At 42.1% G+C, this 17,985-nt stretch overlaps 1 protein-coding gene across 1 annotated transcript; it reads right to left on the reverse strand.

The window, feature by feature from the left end:
* Positions 1–5,802: 5,802 nt before the first annotated feature.
* On the reverse strand, positions 5,803–6,738 carry LOC113904609 (olfactory receptor 4D11-like). Its single transcript, XM_027561738.1, has one exon. The coding sequence runs from the start codon at positions 6,736–6,738 to the stop codon at positions 5,803–5,805; it is 936 nt and encodes a 311-aa protein (XP_027417539.1).
* Positions 6,739–17,985: the final 11,247 nt, after the last annotated feature.

Here is a 17,985-nt window from a genome sequence, read left to right on the forward strand (position 1 = left end):
ATCGGAGAAGGCAATGGCACCCCAGTCCAGTACTCTTGCCTGGAAAATCCCATGGATGCAGGAGCCTGGAAGGCTGCAGTCCATGGGGTTGCTGAGGGTCGGACATGACTGAGTGACTTCCCTTTCACTTTTCACTTTCATGCATTGGAGAAAGAAATAGCAACCCACTCCAGTGTTCTTGCCTGGAGAATCCTGGGGACAGGGGAGCCTGGTGGGCTGCCATCTATGGGGTCGCACAGAGTCGGACATGACTGAAGTGACTTAGCAGCAGCAGCAGGACAAAATTTAAAAGATAAAAAGAGAGACGAAAGAGTTAGTGATGGAGACCTGTCCCAGGGAGGGAGTTGTGAAGGAGGAGAAGTTTCCAAACACCAGGAAACCCTCTCACTTGAGGATCTGTTGGGGAGTTTTGGAATTTTGGAGGGCAACATAACAGGGAGGGGGGTAAAAAAAAAAAAAAACCCACAGATTACGCGCCTAGTCGCAACTCCCAGTGGAGACCGCCAGCAGTGAGTGGGGTTGAACAGGGAGGCATGGGCTGCGTACTTAGGGTGGGCGCTGGGCCTGAATGCCCTGAGGACAATCTGAGGGAGCAAACATGAGATAGCCAGAGAGAGAGAGAGAGAGGGAAAAAAAGAGTCAGAGAGAGAACTTTTCCGCAAGAGCCTGGCCTGCTCACAGGATAAGGACTGAGCAAACACCAGAGGAGAGCTAGCTAGCTGTGGACCAGCCCCTCCCCCCAATCCGCCTGCCAGAGGCAGAGAGGCAGGCGGGCGGCAGCCAGAGCTGGAAGGCGAGGGGCAATCTCTGCCCCAGAGATGGCATCCTCCACCAAACTGTGAGCAGGCTTTCAGTTACTAACCAAGTCTTCCTGGGATCTTGGACAGTTTACATCCGCCAGGAGAGTCACAGTCAGAAATCAGCCTCCCAGAGGAGACACACAGCACACTTGAGATGACGCTCTTGCTGGCACACCCAGGAAACCGGGAGGCTGGGATGGGGGAGGTGATAAGACCCACCGCCAAACTGGGAGAGTGCACTCGCCAAGCACCTGGTTGCCTGAGCTGCTCAAACCTGGGAGGGGCACAAAACACAGGCGCAACAGAGTCTGTGCCTTTGTGGAGTACCCGAGAACCTGAGCCTGAGCGGCTTAGACCCAGGAAGTGCGCACAGCCCAGGGCCCATTTTAGATAGTACCCCTGCAGAGCAACCTGGAGCCTGAGCAGTGTAGACCAGGAAAGCACACACGCCGTGAGCGGGGGCAAACCTGGTGTGGCCCAGACGCTGTGAGCACTCCCCACACATGCCAGTGATCTTTGTTTGCAGTGTTCCTCCCTCCCCACAGCACAAATGAACAAGTTAGCCTAAATAAGTGACCACCTTCACCCCCTTGTGTCAGGGCGGAAATTAGACACTGAAGAGACTTGCAAACAGAGGAAGCCAAAATAAACAAAGAAGAGGGGACTGACCTGGAAGTGACAGGTGCAACAGATTAAAACCCTGCAGTTAGCACTGACTACATTGGAAGGGGCCTATAGACCTTGAGAAGAAGTATAAGCTGGAACAAGGAACTATCTGAAACTGAACTGACCCCACACTCCCCTCAACAACTCCAGAGAAATTCTTAGATATATTTTACTATTATCATTTTTTAATTAAAAAATTTTAAGTTATTACTCCTTTAATTTTAATTTTTATAACTTACTATTACCTTGCAAAAAAAGACCCTATTTTTAAAGCAAATTTCATACATGTATTTTAAAATAATTTTTGTGATTTTGTTTTGTTTTTTAATATTGTATTTTGGGGAGTTAGAGTTGGACATGACTGAGCAACTGAACTGAACTGAACCTCTACTCTAGATTTTTAATCTTTGCTTTTTGGTTTTTGTTATCAGTTTTGTACCTTTAAGAATCCAATCTTCAGTACCAATTTTTAGGAGTGTGATTACTGGCTTGATTGCTCTCTCCCCTTTTTGACTCTCTTTTTTCTCCCCCAGGTCACCTCTATCTCCTCCTTCCCTCTTCTCTTCTCTACCCAACTCGGAATCTTTTTGGGTGTTCCGGGCTGTGGAGAACACTTAGGGAACTGATTACTGGCTAGATCTGTCTCTCTCCCTTTGACTCCCCCTCTTCTCCTCTTGGTCACCTGTATCTCCTTCCTCCCTCTTCTCTTCTCTGTGTAACTCTGTGAATGTCTGTGAGTGTTCCAGACCATGGAGAGCACATAGAGAATTGATTACTGGCCAGATTGCTCTCTCTCCCCTTGATTCCCCCTCTTCTCCTCCTGGTTACATCTATTTCCCTCCTCTCTCTTCTCTTCTCCATGTAACTCTGTGAACCTCTCTGGGTGTCCCTCACTGTGGAGAATCTTTTCACCATTAACCTAGATGTTTTATCATTGATGCTGTATGGATGGAGAAGTCTTGAGACTACTGTAAGAATAAGACTGAAAGCCAGAGGCAGGAGGCTTAAATCCAAAACTTGAGAACTCCAGAAATCTCCTGACTCCAGTGAACATCAATTGATAAGAGCTCATCCAAAAGCCTCCATACCTACACTGAAACCAAGCTTCACCCAAGAGCCAACAAGTTTCAGAGCAAGACATACCAAGGTAATTCTCCAACAGTACAAGAATACAACACTAAGCATTAAAATACAGGTGGCCAAAAGTCACTCCAAATCCATAGACACCTCAAAACTCACTATTGGACACTTCATTGCATTCCAGAGAGAAGAAATCCAGTTCCACCCACCAAAACACCGACACAAGCTTCCCTAACCAGGAAACCTTGACAAGCCACTCTTCCAACCCCATCCACAAGGGGGAACTTCCACAATAAAGAACCACAAACTACCAGCATACAGAAAGGCCATCCGAAACACAAAAATATAAACAAGATGAAAAAGCAGAGAAACAGTCATCAGGTAAAGGCCCACCAAACCAAACCAAAGAGGAGAAGACAGGGAGTCTACCTGAAAAAGAACTCAGAATAATGATACTTCTTTTTGTCTGACTAACACGCCCTTTAACAGCACTGAATATCCTTGGAATAAGGTTAAGGCGCATTTGCAGGATCTCACAAGTAACTCAAGTTTAGACATCAATTTGTTGAAACAACAAGTTGCTAATTTTCAAGTTAGTGTACCTAGGGAATTGTCTAGCACTCAATTCTATGATACTTTAACCAAAACCCTATTGTCTCTAGACCCTAGAGCTTGGCTTTCAGGAAGCAATATTTTCATATATGTATTAATCACCCTGCTTTTTTTGTCCTTGATTATAGGATACAGAAGTCTCTACTCAAGACTTTGTGCCTCCCACAATGGAGTCCAACTAGCCTCCGCCGTGCTTAATTTAAAAACAAAAGGAGGGTATGTTGGGAAGCGTAGTGCAAAATAGCCGTAAAAGGAGAAAGTCCTTGGGAAAATGGCGAAGGGCCAGAAGTACTCGGCTTTGCACTACAGACAGAAAGACATCTCCTGCCTTTGGTTATGCTCAGCGCCAAGAGTTAATAATAAATAGAGATGTTACTTGTGAAAACGGGTTGTGGGAGAAGCCCATGAGTCATTTAGAGTACGCTGTCCTTGAAATGGTTCTACTGATTATGTGTTAACTCCGTATGCGCTCTGCTGGCCGCATACTTTAAGCTCTTTGTTCCTGCTTCTATAAAAAAGCTTGACTGCAGAAATAAACTTGTCAGTCCTTGCAAGAGACTGTCCAAGTGTCCTTCTTTCAGCTTCGTTGCTTCCAAATCCCGGGGAGAAAAACCCCAACAGTCTACAAACAATAAATGCTGGAGAGGGTGCAGAGAAAAGGGAACCCTTTTATACTGTTGGTGGGAATGCAAACTAGTACAGCCACTATGGAGAATGGTGTGGAGATTCCTTAAAAAACTGGAAATAGAACTGCCTTATGATCCAGCAATCCCACTGCTGGGCATACACACCAAGGAAACCAGAACTGAAAGAGACTTGTGTACCCCAATGTTCATCGCAGCACTGTTCACAATAGCCAGGACATGGAAGCAACCCAAATGTCTGGCAGCAGATGAATGGATAAGAAAGCTGTGGTACATATACACAATGGAGTATTACTCGGCTATTAAGAAGAATGCATTTGAGTCAGTTCTAATGAGGTGGATGAAGCTGGAGCCTATTATACAGAGTGAAGTAAGTCGGAAAGAAAAACACCAATACAGTATACTAATGCACATATGTGGAATTTAGAAAGATAATAATGATGATCTATATGTGAGACAGCAAAAGAGACACAGATGTAAAGAACAGACTTTTGGACTCAGTGTGAGAAGGCGAGGGTGGGATAATTTGAGAAAATAGCATTGAATCATGTATATTATCACATGTGAAATAGATCACCAGTCCAGGTTGATGCATGAGACAGGGTGCTCAGGGCTGGTGCACTGGGATGACCCTGAGGGATGGGATGGGGAGGGAGGTGAGGGAACACATGTACACCCGTGGCGGACTCATGTCAATGTATGAATTGTCAATTGTATGAAACCACTACAATATTGTAATTAGCCTCCAATTAAAATAAATAAATTTAAAAAAGACAATGTTCAATCAGAATTCTCACATTAATTCAATAAGTTTTTGTTGAAGTGGTAGTATGTTTTTGTTGCTGTGAAAGGAAGTAAAGCATAACCTCTCTCCATGAGAAGTTCACAGCAGAGAGAGAGAGAATGAGAGTGAGAGCTTACTTTCCTTTTCTGTAAAATGAGCAGAAACGTAAAAATAATGTCTGAATAGACCTTGATTAATCATCTTTAAAAGTTGCGCTGCAAATCCGTGTACATTTGCTAGCGGTTTTCCTTTTGCTTCCTCTTTGATGCATGAAATCTGTTTAAATTATTATTATTTATATCAACTAATGCTGATAGGAAGTTTGATACACACACACACATATAAATCTAATGTGGCATATCTAACGATGCTGGGAAAGAGTGAGGCTGGGAGGAGAAGGGGATGACAGAGGATAAGATGGTTGGATGGCATCACTGACTCGATGGACAGGAGTTTGAGTAAACTCTGGAAGTTGGTGATGGACAGGAAGGCCTGGCGTGCTGCAGCCCATGGGGTCACAAAGAGTTGGACATGACTGAGTGACTGAACTGAACTGAATGTTGCATATATTGTTCAAGAAAATGAAACATATTTAGCAGTCATTTAGTAAGTATATTTAATTTAAAATTTTTTTTAGCTTTAAAAAAATCTGATTTAATTAACTGATTGATTCTTGGCTGCACTGGGTACAGGCTTTCTCTAGTTGCTTCTAGTGGAGGTGACTCCAGCTGCGGTGAACAGGCCTCTCCTTGTGTGGCGTCTCTTTTTGGGGAGCGTAGGCTCTAGGCACGCAGGCTTCAGTAGTTGTGGTCCAAGGGCTTAGCTGCTCTGAGGCGTGTGGAAATCTTCCTGAACCAGAGGTGGAACCCATGTCCGCTGCTTTGGCAGGTAGACTCTTAACCACTGGACCACATGGGAAGTCAAATATTTAATTTTATAAGCAACATTTTCAAAATTTGAAGCCGTGGGTATAAATATTACAAAATGAAATGTAGGTAGTGTATAGAAGAGCATCAGTGATCTAGCCCATCAAGATGTCTGAGTACTTTTCTGACCAGAAGCTTGAGCTATCAGTAACCTATTGACTTAAATAGGAAAAGAAAGGATTACTTAGTAAGGGCACTGGGTTCTTGGACAATGTATTTGAGTATATGAATAAGAATCTATGAGGAAAATAACAGAAGGACTCTTTGGTACTGAGGAGTTGGGAGATTTTCTATTCCTTGTCAGAAGGCCCAAGTCTTCCCCTCAGTCTCCGCATGGCTGCCTTCATCTCCTGGTTCCTCAGGGTGTAGATCAAGGGGTTCAGCAGAGGGGAGATGACAGTGAAGGTCACAGAGACGGCCTTATCAGTGGGGAGGGTGGAGAAGGGGCGGGCGTAGACGTAGATGCAGGGCACGAAGTGCAGGGTGACCACCGTGATGTGGGCGGTGCAGGTGGAGATGGCTTTCCCCCTGCCCTCCCCAGCCTGAGACCTTATTAATAATAATATGACCATATACGATACAAGGAGGAAGACGAACCACAGGGTGGTGAGCAGTCCGCTGTTGGAAATCATCAGGAGCTCAAGGATAAAGATGTCAGTGCAGGCGAGTGTGAGCACCTGGGGGACGTCGCAGTAGAAAGTGTCCAGGACGTTGGGTCCACAGAAGGGGAGTGGGAGCAACAGGGAGATCTGCACGATGGAGTGGACAAAGCCCCCTGCCCAGGAGGCCATGATGAGGGCAGTGCACCGCCCCCGACTCATGATGGTCACGTAGTGCAGGGGCTTAGTGATGGCCACGTAGCGGTCAAAGGCCATCAGTGACAAAGAAGCTACATCCACCCCTCCAATAAGATGGAAGAAAAACATCTGGGTGAAGCAGCCATTGAAGGAGATGGCCTTTCTCTGGACCAGAAGGTCCGCCAGGACCTTGGGGGCTGTGATGGAAGAAAAGCAGATGTCGGCAACAGACAAATTCCGGAGCAAAAAGTACATGGGGGTGTGAAGGCGAGAGTCCCGGGTCACCGTGACCATGATGAGGAGGTTTCCCAGCAGAGTGGTGACGTACACCAAAAGGAGGAAGAGAAATAAGACCAAGCTCAGTTCTTGATTCTGGGTCAGGCCGAGGAAAATAAATTCTTTCACCCTGGTGCCGTTTCCCAGCTCCATGGACTCATCCTCTTTTCCTCTGTTCTCTTAGATGCTATTTCCCATGAAAGTGTTCAGCTACTAATTTTGTTTTCCTCTTACACACTATCAATATAATTTAGGTGTTCTTCATCTGGCTGCAGTGTTTGAAATGTGTTGAATTATTGAATTGTCCAGGTTTTTAATATTATCATCAGTATGGCGGTGCAACGAAATCATCACCTGAAAAATCATTCAATAATTCTTTTCCTATAAAACTATTTTTGGAAAGAATAATAGTTTGTGTTGAGTTAGTGACATTTATATATACAGCCTATTTTATTTGTTTTTAGAATATTATTATTTGTAATTTCTCACAAATTTTGATGTCAGGAGTTGTCTGAAGCATTTCTTATATTCACACCATACCTATGTATCTGAAGATAAGTAAGACATAGCTCCAGCCTTTGTCGACTTGTAGTCTACAAGTTTAATATTTTTATTAGCAATATTCTGTTGATTTGCTAAAAATAGATATCTGTTTCTGATTACAGTGTTGCTGTGCATGAGCCAGTTTCCTTTGCCTTGGCTGTTTTATGCTGAATTTCTTAAAATTGCACCCCATAATTTTGTGGTGGTAGCTTGTCATTGTGATTACTTTATACTATGGGATAATTTGTTTAATAATTCTGTAAAAATATTTAAAATTTGGTATCAGAAAACATTGAAACAGTGTGTAAATCCAAATCTGAAATGATATCATAATTTTTAAAATTTTCATAAAAATTCAAGCATAAGAACTACCCTCTTAACAAAAATTTCAAGTGCACAATACAGTGTTATTAACTGTGACCATGGTCTTGTACAGCAAAGCTCTAGAACATATTCATCTCGTATAACTAATGTGAGCTTTGTTTGAGTCTGGGGGAGATAATAAAAATAGTGGCCCACTTGTGAGAGGTGGTCCAGACTATATCAGGCATGCTATCCTCTGCCTCTTTCCTTCTGTGGATCAAAGATTAAGAGTGGAAGGATCACAGCAGGGAGAGACACCAGTATCATCAGATTAATGCCCAGTTTTTATTTACTAAAGACTGTTGCTCCTAGGAAGGAAAACTATGACAAACTAAGACAATTTGTGTAACAGCAGAGACATCAAAGTCCATATAGTCAAATCTATGGTTATTCCAGTAGTCATGTATGATGTGAAAGTTGACTGCAAAGAAGGCTGAGTGTCGAAGAATTGATGCTTTCAAATTGTGGTGCTGGAGAAGACTCTGGAGAGTCCCTTGGACTGCAAGGAGATCAAATCAGTCAATCCTAAAGGAAATCAACTGTGAATATTCATTTGAAGGACTGATGCTGAAGCTGAAGCTCTAATACTTTGGCCACCTGATGCAAAGAGCCGACTCACTGGAAAAGACCCTGATGGTGGGAAAGATTGAAGGCAAAGGAGAAGGTGGCAGCAGAGGATGAGATGGTTAGAGAACATGGTTGACTTAACGGACAGGAATTTGAGCAAACTCTGGGAGATAGTGGAGAACATAGGCGCCTGATGTGCTGCAGTCCATGGGGTTGCAAAGTGTCAGTCACGACTGAGCCACTGAATAACAACATCAACCATTCTTAGGAGATCTTGTCATTATCATTTGTTCCTTCTTATACTCAGCAAGTGACCATTTATTGCAATCTTCAAATGCATATAGATAAATTGAACCATTTCATCAGGCTTACAGCCTAATGAAATAAATGAGTTGTATAAATTGATGAATGTAACACATGATGAAATGTGAAATGTGTTATGAAAAGAGAAGAAGCAAAACTGGGTGGAATAGGACATATGATAAGTGATGTCTTAATTTACAGCAGTAATAAAAGCTACTTTTTTTAAGGCCAAAATAGTTTTTAATGGTTTTTAAAATTTCTTTTAAAAGAACCTTTACAGTTTTAATCAGTGAGTGCAACTCATGGTGAGGGAAGACCTCCTGGTTCTTCAATTAAGGTAAAATTTATATAGAACATAATGCTCAGATTTTAATGAGTTTTGACAAGAATATAGGTCCAGATAGTCATTACAGTCAAAATAGTAAATATTTTCATTGCACAAGAGTGTTTCCTGGTGCACTGTTTCTGCCACCCCCCTGATTTTACCCAAGAGGTAATCCCTGCTCTCATTTCTATTGCCATAAAAAACTACTATTTTTTGAGCTTACTATAAGTGAAGAAATATTAAAAGTATTTAATTTTACACTGATCACTTAGTAAGTATTAATGTTATTCTTAGTTCTCATATGGAGTATATTATGAGTTTATATCTGGTTGAAGGGAAGGTAGAGATGGAAATAGGATGGGAAGAAACAAACAAAAAATATCTTTTTAAAAACCCTTTAATCATACCTAGTCTAATTTTGTATAACAGAAGTGTTTGATAAAATCTGTCTGAAGATAAACTGTAGGTAGAAAAGAGTTCTGAAGATCACAAAGAATGGACCCCATTTCCCCACTCCACTTAGCACACCATCCCTCTTCCCAACGGTTAAGACCCACCTTTGTCGTCTCTGTCACTGAGAAGACCGTCTTGGCACTGAAACATTTAATATAACTGAGAAACATTAAAGTCAAACTATTTTTACAAAACCAATAGCAACATCTCAGTTTCACTATGCATGACCTTAATCGTAGCTAGAAGTTGAATGTCTTTACCTAATTCCTTTGATCCTGAAACTCCAAGTGTGAATTGTATGCCATTGGGTCGAATGCAGATCAAAACATGGTGTTATTAGTTCTTGAAAATTTTGTTTCTGAAGGCAAAGCTCTTTGGAAACTAAACATATTTCTCCACTTTCAGGAGAGAAAGGGCAGTTTCAAAGAATCACATCTGAAAAAAAAAAGAATCACATCTTCAAGGTCATTTCACTGTATCTTACCCATAAATGCCTCAGCCTATATCCTCATGTAAGAATGGAAAAGGGAATATTACTGGACAAGAAAGGGGAAGTCAGTGCCTGATTGTGGTGTTGGTGATGAATTTTCAATGGGATTTATTAAAAAGTCACCAAGAAACACATAATACAGTAGATGAAACCCAGGCCTTTATCCATAATACATGCCAGCTGCTGTTCCCAAGAGACTTAAAGGTGCAATTTTGCTGGGGTGCAAGGCTCAGAGGACACCATAGACAAGCGAGTTTTAATTATATTGCCAAAAAACTAGGAAAAGTGAACTGGATTGCAAATCCTTGGCTAGTAGTCCAGTTTCTGAGTCTACTCAGAATGGTTATAGTCTCATGAGTCTCCTCAGGGAGACAAACATGACTTAGTGTTTGGGGACACACAATTTTCTTTTTTTCCAAAATTACTCACGTGGAATCTCTCATTTCCATACAGCAAGATAAGTACCTTAGTAAAGCTGTCCATCACAACTATAGTAATTTAGGATTAATTCAATGTATTAAATGGTTTCATCTCATATAGAACATACTTTGTTTACAGAATGCTGATGGGTTTGGATTTACCTGCTTTTTTATTTTGTTTTAGTATATTAACTACATATGATATATGTACATTTAGTATATTAATCTACAAAGATAAAAACTGCCGGATACAAGTTGTGTGTTTGAGATGCGTATTTTTCCCCATGTTTTTTGAGACATAAAGAATTGATATCTTCAAACTGTGGTGCTGGAGAAGACTCTTGAGAGTCCCTTGGACAGCAAGGAGGTCAAACCGGTTAATCCTAGAGGAAATGAACCGTGAATATTCATCGGAAGGACTGAGGCTGAAGCTGAAGCTGTAATACTTTGGCCACCTGATGCAAAGAGCCGACTCACTGGAAAAGACCCTGATGGTGGGAAAGATTGAAGGCAAAGGAGAAGATGCTAGCAGAGGATACTGTGGACACCTTATGCGAAAAGCTGACTCATTGGAAAAGACACTGATGCTGGGAAGGGTTGAAAGCAGGAGGAGAATGGAACAACAGAGGATGAGATAGTTGGATAGCATCACAGACTCAATGGACATGAGCTTGAGGAAACTCCAGGAGATTGTGAAGGACAGGGAAGCATGGTATGCTGCAGTCCATGGGTTGCAAAGAGTCAGACACGACTGAGCAACTGAACAAAACAACAACGAACAGACACATGAGTTGTGTGTGTTTAAGGCACATACAAGGTGTTGATCGACACATTTATACACTGCAAAATGGTTCAGTTCAGTTCACTTGCTCAGTCATGTCCGACTCTTCCCGACCCCATGAATCGCAGCATGCCGGGCCTCCCTGTCCATCACCAACTCCCGGAGTTCACTCAGACTCACATCCATCGAGTCAGTGATGCCATCCAGCCATCTCATCCTCTGTTGTCCCCTTCTCCTCCTGCCCCCAATCCCTCTTTTCCAATGAATCAACTCTTCGCATGAGGTGGCCAAAGTATTGGAGCTTCAGCTTTAGCACCAGTCCTTCCAACGAACACCCAGGACTGATCTCCTCTAGGATGGACTGGTTGGATCTCCTTGCAGTCCCAGGGACTCTCAAGAGTCTTCTCCAACACCACAGTTCAAAAGCATCAATTCTTTGGCGCTCAGCCTTCTACACAGTCCAACTCTCATATCCATACATGACCACCGGAAAAACCATAGCCTTGACTAGATGGACCTTTGTTGGCAAAGTAATGTCTCTGCTTTTGAATATGCTATCTAGGTTGGTCATAACTTTGCTTCCAAGGAGTAAGCGTCTTTTAATTTCATGGCTGCAGTCACCATCTGTAGTGATTTTGGAGCCCCCCAAAATAAAGTCTGTCACTATTTCCACTGTTTCCCCATCTATTTCCCATGAAGTGATGGGACCAGATGCCATGATCTGCATTTTCTGAATGTTGAGCTTTAAGCCAACTTTTTCACTCTCCACTTTCACTTTAATCAAGAGGCTTTTGAGTTCCTCTTCACTTTCTGCCATAAGGGTGGTGTCATCTGCATATCTGAGGTGATTGATATTTCTCCCGGCAATCTTGATTCCAGCTTGTGTTTCTTCCAGTCCAGCGTTTCTCATGATGTACTCTGCATATAAGTTAAATAAGCAGGGTGCCAATATACAGCCTTGATGTACTCCTTTTCCTATTTGGAACCAGTCTGTTGTTCCATGTCCAGTTCTAGCTGTTGCTTCCTGATCTGCATACAAATTTCTCAAGAGGCAGGTCAAGTGGTCTGGTATTCCCATCTCTTTCAGAATTTTCCACAGTTTATTGTGATCCACACAGTCAAAGGCTTTGGCATAGTCAATAAAGAAGAAATAGATGTTTTTCTGGAACTCTCTTGCTTTTTCCATGATCCAGAAGATGTTGGCAATTTGATCTCTGGTTCCTCTGCCTTTTCTAAAACCAGCTTGAACATCAGGAAGTTCACGGTTCACGTATTGCTGAAGCCTGGCTTGGAGAATTTTGAGCATTACTTTACTAGCATGTGAGATGAGTGCAATTGTGCAGTAGTTTGAGCATTCTTTGGCATTGCCTTTCTTTGGGATTGGAATGAAAACTGACCTTTTCCAGTCCTGTGGCCACTGCTGAGTTTTCCAAATTTGTTGGCATATTGAGTGCAGCACTTTCACAGCATCATCTTTCAGGGTTTGAAATAACTCAACTGGAATTCCATCACTTCCACTAGCTTTGTTTGTAGTGATGCTTTCTAAGGTCCACTTGACTTCACATTCCAGGATGTCTGGCTCTAGATGAGTGATCACACCATCGTGATTATCTGGGTCGTGAAGATCTTTTTTGTACAGTTCTTCTGTGTATTCTTGCCACCTCTTCTTAATATCTTCTGCTTCTGTTAGGTCCATACCATTTCTGTCCTTTATCAAGCCCATCTTTGCATGAAATGTCCCCTTGGAATCTCTAATTTTCTTGAAGAGATCTCTAGTCTTTCCCATTCTGTTGTTTTCCTCTATTTCTTTGCACTGATCGCTGAGGAAGGCTTTCTTATCTCTTCTTGCTATTCTTTGGAACTCTGCATTCAGATGCTTATATCTTTCCTTTTCTCCTTTGCTTTTCACTTCTCTTCTTTTCACAGCTATTTGTAAGGTCTCCCCAGACAGTCATTTTGCTTTTTTGCATTTCTTTTCCATGGGGATGGTCTTGATCCCTGTCTCCTGTACAATGTCACGAACCTCATTCCATAGTTCATCAGGCACTCTATCTATCAGATCTAGGCCCTTAAATCTATTTCTCACTTCCACTGTATAATCATAAGGGATTTGATTTAGGTCATACCTGAATGGTCTAGTGGTTTTCCCTACTTTCTTCACTTTCAGTCTGAATTTGGCAATAAGGAGTTCATGGTCTGAGCCACAGTCAGCTCCTGGTCTTGTTTTGGTTGACTGTATAGAGCTTCTCCGTTTTTGGCTGCAAAGAATATAATCAATCTGATTTCAGGTGTTGACCATCTGGTGATGTCCATGTGTAGAGTCTTCTCTTGTGTTGTTGGAAGAGGGTGTTTGCTATGACCAGTGCATTTTCTTGGCAAAACTCTATTAGTCTTTGCCCTGCTTCATTCCATATTCCAAGGCCAAATTTGCCTGTTACTCCAGGTGTTTCTTGACTTCCTACTTTTGCATTCCAGTCTCCCATAATGAAAAGGACATCTTTTTTGGATGTTAGTTCTAAAAGGTCTTGTAGGTCTTCATAGAACCGTTCAACTTCAGCTTCTTCAGCATTACTGGTTGGGGCATAGACTTGGATTACTGTGATATTCAATGGTTTGCCTTGGAAATGAACAGAAATTATTCTGTCGTTTTTGAGATTGCATCCAAGTACTGCATTTCGGACTCTTTTGACCATGATGGTTACTCCATTTCTTCTGAGGGATTCCTGCCTGCAGTAGTAGATATAATGGTCATCTAAGTTAAATTCACCCATTCCAGTCCATTTTAGTTTGCTGATTCCTAGAATGTCTACATTCACTTTTGCCATCTCCTGTTTGACCACTTCCAATTTGCCTTGATTCATGGACCTGACATTCCAGGTTCCTATGGAATATTGCAAAATGGTTATCTTAGTAGTATTAACTAAAAACTCCATCATCTCACATATATACCAATTCTTTATTGAGGTGAGATCATTTAAGCTGTGGGCTTTCTTGGTGGCTGGGTGGTAAAGAATCTGTCTGCCAGTGCAAGAGTTGCAGGTTCAATATCTGGGTCTGGAAGATCCCCTGGAGAAGGAAATGGCAACCCACTCCAGTACTCCTGCCTAGAGAAACACATGGACGGAGGAGTCTGACAGGCTACAGTCCATGGGGTCACAAAAGAGTCAGACATGACTTAGTGACTCAACAACAACAACAACAGTTATGATGTACTCCTTTAGAAACTTTGAAGCAAATAATACAATATTGTGAATAGAATCACCTCACTGGGTATTAGATCTCTCAAACTTTATTATATTTTAATAGGAAGCTTATGCCCATTGGGGCTTGCCTGGTGGCTCAGATGGTAAAGAATCTGTCTGCAGTGCAGGAGACCTGGGTTCAATCCCCAATTTGGGAAGATCCCCTGGAGAAGGGAATGGTTATCCACTCCAGTATTCTTGTCTGGAGAATTCCATGGATGGTGGCGCCTGGCAGGCTACAGTCCATGGGTTCCAAAGAGTCAGACACGACTGAGGGACTAACACTATGCTTTATGCATATTGGCCAACATCTCCTCATTTCTTTCACCCTCCCCACACCTGGAAACCAGCTCTGTTTAAATTTAGGTTTTTAGATTCCGCATATAAATGAGATCACACAGTCTTTGTCTTTCTCTGGCTGATGTATTTCATTAGGACTTATTTTACAAGGTCCATCCATATTATTGTAAATGGCAGGATTTCCTTTTTTTTTTTTTTAAATGGCTGATTATATATGTATTTACCCACACTTTTATCTGTTCATCTGTTGATGAACACTTAGATTATTTCCATATCGTGGATGTTATGAAGAATGCTACCATGACCATGGGATTTCTGATACCTCTTCTAGATCCTGATTTCTTTTCCTTTGGACGTATAGCCAGAGGTAGAATTGCTAGGTTATTTGTAGTTCTACCTTTCAATTTCCTGAAGAATGTTTGTACCACTTTCCATAGTGGCTGAGTCAGTTTGTATTTCCACCAACAGGGCACAAAGATCTCTTCTTCAGCAGTTTCAGGTAGTTATTCAGTTTTATAGCCTTCATGTCTGAGAGTTCTGTTTCATTCTTTTTACAAATCTACTTTTTTCTTTTGTTATCTTTTTAGTGTCTTATTTACATTCAGTTCAGTTCAGTTCAGTTCAGTCCCTCAGTCGTGTCCGACTCTTTGCGACCCCATGAATCATAGCACGCCAGGCCTCCCTGTCCATCACCAACTCCCGGAGTTCACTCAAACTCATTGAGTGAGTGATGCCATCCAGCCATCTCATCCTCTGTCATCCCCTTCTCCTCCTGCCCCCAATCCCTCCCAGCATCAGAGTCTTTTCCAATGAGTCAACTCTTCACATGAGGTGGCCAAAGTACTGGAGTTTCAGCTTTAGCATCATTCTTTCCAAAGAAATCCCAGGGCCACATTCTTTAAAAAATTATCGCTTATTTTTTGACTGTATTGGGTCTCCATTCTGGTGCACAGCTCCAGTGTGCAAGCTCTCTAGTTGTGCACCAGCCTAAATGCACGTGGTTAGGTCCCATTAGCTTATTTTTGTTTTTCTTTTCATTACTTTTAGAGGTAGGATCAAAAAGATCTTGCTATGATTTATGTCAGAGTGTTCTGCTTATGTTCCTATTGGAGTTTTATAGCAGCTAGTCTTGCATTTAGGTCTTTAACTCATTTTGAAATTATTTTTGTGTATAATGTGAGAGAATATTCTCATTTCAAGGTACATGAAAACATGCTTGACATCATTATTATTAGGGAGATGCAAATCAAAAGTACAATGTGGTACCACCTCACACTGGTTAGACTGGCCATCATCAAAAAGCCCTAGAAAGAGTAAATGCTGGAGAGGGTGTAGAGAAAAGGGATATGGAGAACAGTATGGAGATCCTTAAAAAACTAAAAATAGAGCTACCATATGGTTCAGTAATCCCACTCCTGGCATATATTCAGAGAAAATCATAGCTGGAAAGGATAGGTGCACCCCAGTGATCATTGCAGCACTCTTTACAATAGTGGGGTGTGGAAACAACCTGAGTGTTCATCGGCAGAAGAACGGATGAAGAAGACGTGCATGTATGCAGCAGGGTGTTCCTTGGCCATAGAACAGAATGAAATAACGCCATCTGCAGGGACACAGATGGACCTGGAGATTGTGACACTGAGAAAGTCAGAGAAAGACAAATATTGCTTATGAGTTCAGTTCACTTCACTTAGTCATGTCTGACTCTTTGTGACCCCATGGATTGCAACATGCCAGGCCTCCCTGTCCATCACCAACTCCCGGAGTTCACTCAGACTCACGTCCATTGAGTAGGTGATGCCATCCAACCATCTCATCCTGTGTTGTCCCTTTCTCCTCCCGCCTTCAATCTTTTCCACCATCAGGGTCTTTTCCAATGAGTCAGTTCTCATCAGGTGGCCAAAGTGTTGGAGTTTCAGCTTCAGCATCAGTCCTTCCAATGAATATTCAGGACTGATTTCCTTTAGGATGGACTGGTTGGATCTCCTTGCACTCCAAGGGACTCTCAAGTGTCTTCTCCAACACCACAGTTCAAAAGCATCAGTTCTTCTGCACTCAGCTTTCTTTATAGTCCAACTCTCACACCCATACATGACTACTGGAAAAACCATAGCCTTGACTAGATGGACCTTTGTTAGCAAACTAATGTCTCTGCTTTTTAATATGCTGTCTAGGTTGGTCATAGCTTTCCTTCCAAGGAGCAAGCAACTTTTAATTTCATTGCTGCAATCACCATCTGCAATGATTTTGGAGCCCAGAAAAATAAAGTCTGACACTGTTTCCACTGTTTCCCCATCTATTGCTTATATATGAAATCAAAAGAAATGGTACAAATCAATGTATTTACAAAATAGAAGTTAAGTCACAGATGTAGAAAGCAAATTTGTGGGGAGGGAAAAATTGGAAGACTGGACTTGACATATGCTATATATAGAATAGATATGTATATACAGAATAGATATATTCTATCTAGAGAATAGATAACTAATATGTATATAGAATAGATAATAAAAACCCCACTGAAAAGCACAGGAGACTATTCAATATGCTGTAAAGACCTGTATAGGAATAGAATCTACAAAAGAGTGTATACATGTATATGTGCAACTGGTCACTTTGCTGTACAGCAGATACTAACAGAGCATTGTGAATCAACTATATTTCAATAAAAATATTAGAAAGAAACAAAATGCACAGTGGTAAGGGGGATGAGAAGTACACACAGGGAAAAATAAAAGTATTTGTTGAGTTGGTATGGCTTTTTCTTTTTTCAACCAGTCAAACTAGTTTACTTCTGAGAAAGTGATGTAAACAGCAGGGCAGGTAGCTGCGGATGCTGCCATGGCTTATCATTACATATGGGGACTTTACAAAATCAAACAGTGTAAGACCCAGGTCACATGCAAGTCTGACAAAGTCATGAGAAGTGAAAAGCAATGGAAATCCTTAAAAACTGAGACACTTTACATATACCGAATGATTGTGGTGGGCTCTGCTGGTGTATTTTACAGATGAACTGACTAAAAAGAAGGCCCAAAGTGGCTGACGAAACAGAAATGACAGAGAAGATTTACAGTGTTTGGTGCTGTTGTTGCTTAGTCACTAAGTCATGTCCTACCCTTTAGGGACCCCAGGGACTGTGGCTCGCTAGGCTCCTCTGTCCATGAGATTTCCCAGGCAATAATAGTGGAGCGGGTGGCCACTGCCTTCTCCAGGGGATCTTCCCGGCCCAGGGATTAGGAAACAGTTATAGGGTAACTGTTGTTGAGCTGGGCCCAGCTGCTGGGTCCCTGCTCTGTTGAGACAGGGTCCCCGTGGCCTTCTCCCTGCCTGGACCTTGCAGTGCTATCCTTCACCCGGACCCCCCACTTCCATTACAGTTCACATTTGTGCCTGGCTTGCTGTCAGCTGCACTCCAGGGATATGTTCTTTCTTCTGTGTATCTGGATTCCTGCTGATGTTCCTGTTCGACACTGATGTGCTGGGTCCTTTGTATCTGTGCATCCTGGTATAGTGAGTTGTCTATGTATGGTTGAGCCCCAGTGTATGACAGCTAATATTTAAAAAATACCTCAGTTGTATACTTGCATCTTGGCCCATTGCCTATAAGGAGA

This window comes from Bos indicus x Bos taurus, chromosome 15, assembly GCF_003369695.1.
Source record: "Bos indicus x Bos taurus breed Angus x Brahman F1 hybrid chromosome 15, Bos_hybrid_MaternalHap_v2.0, whole genome shotgun sequence".
In the NCBI taxonomy this organism is placed as follows: domain Eukaryota; kingdom Metazoa; phylum Chordata; class Mammalia; order Artiodactyla; family Bovidae; genus Bos; species Bos indicus x Bos taurus.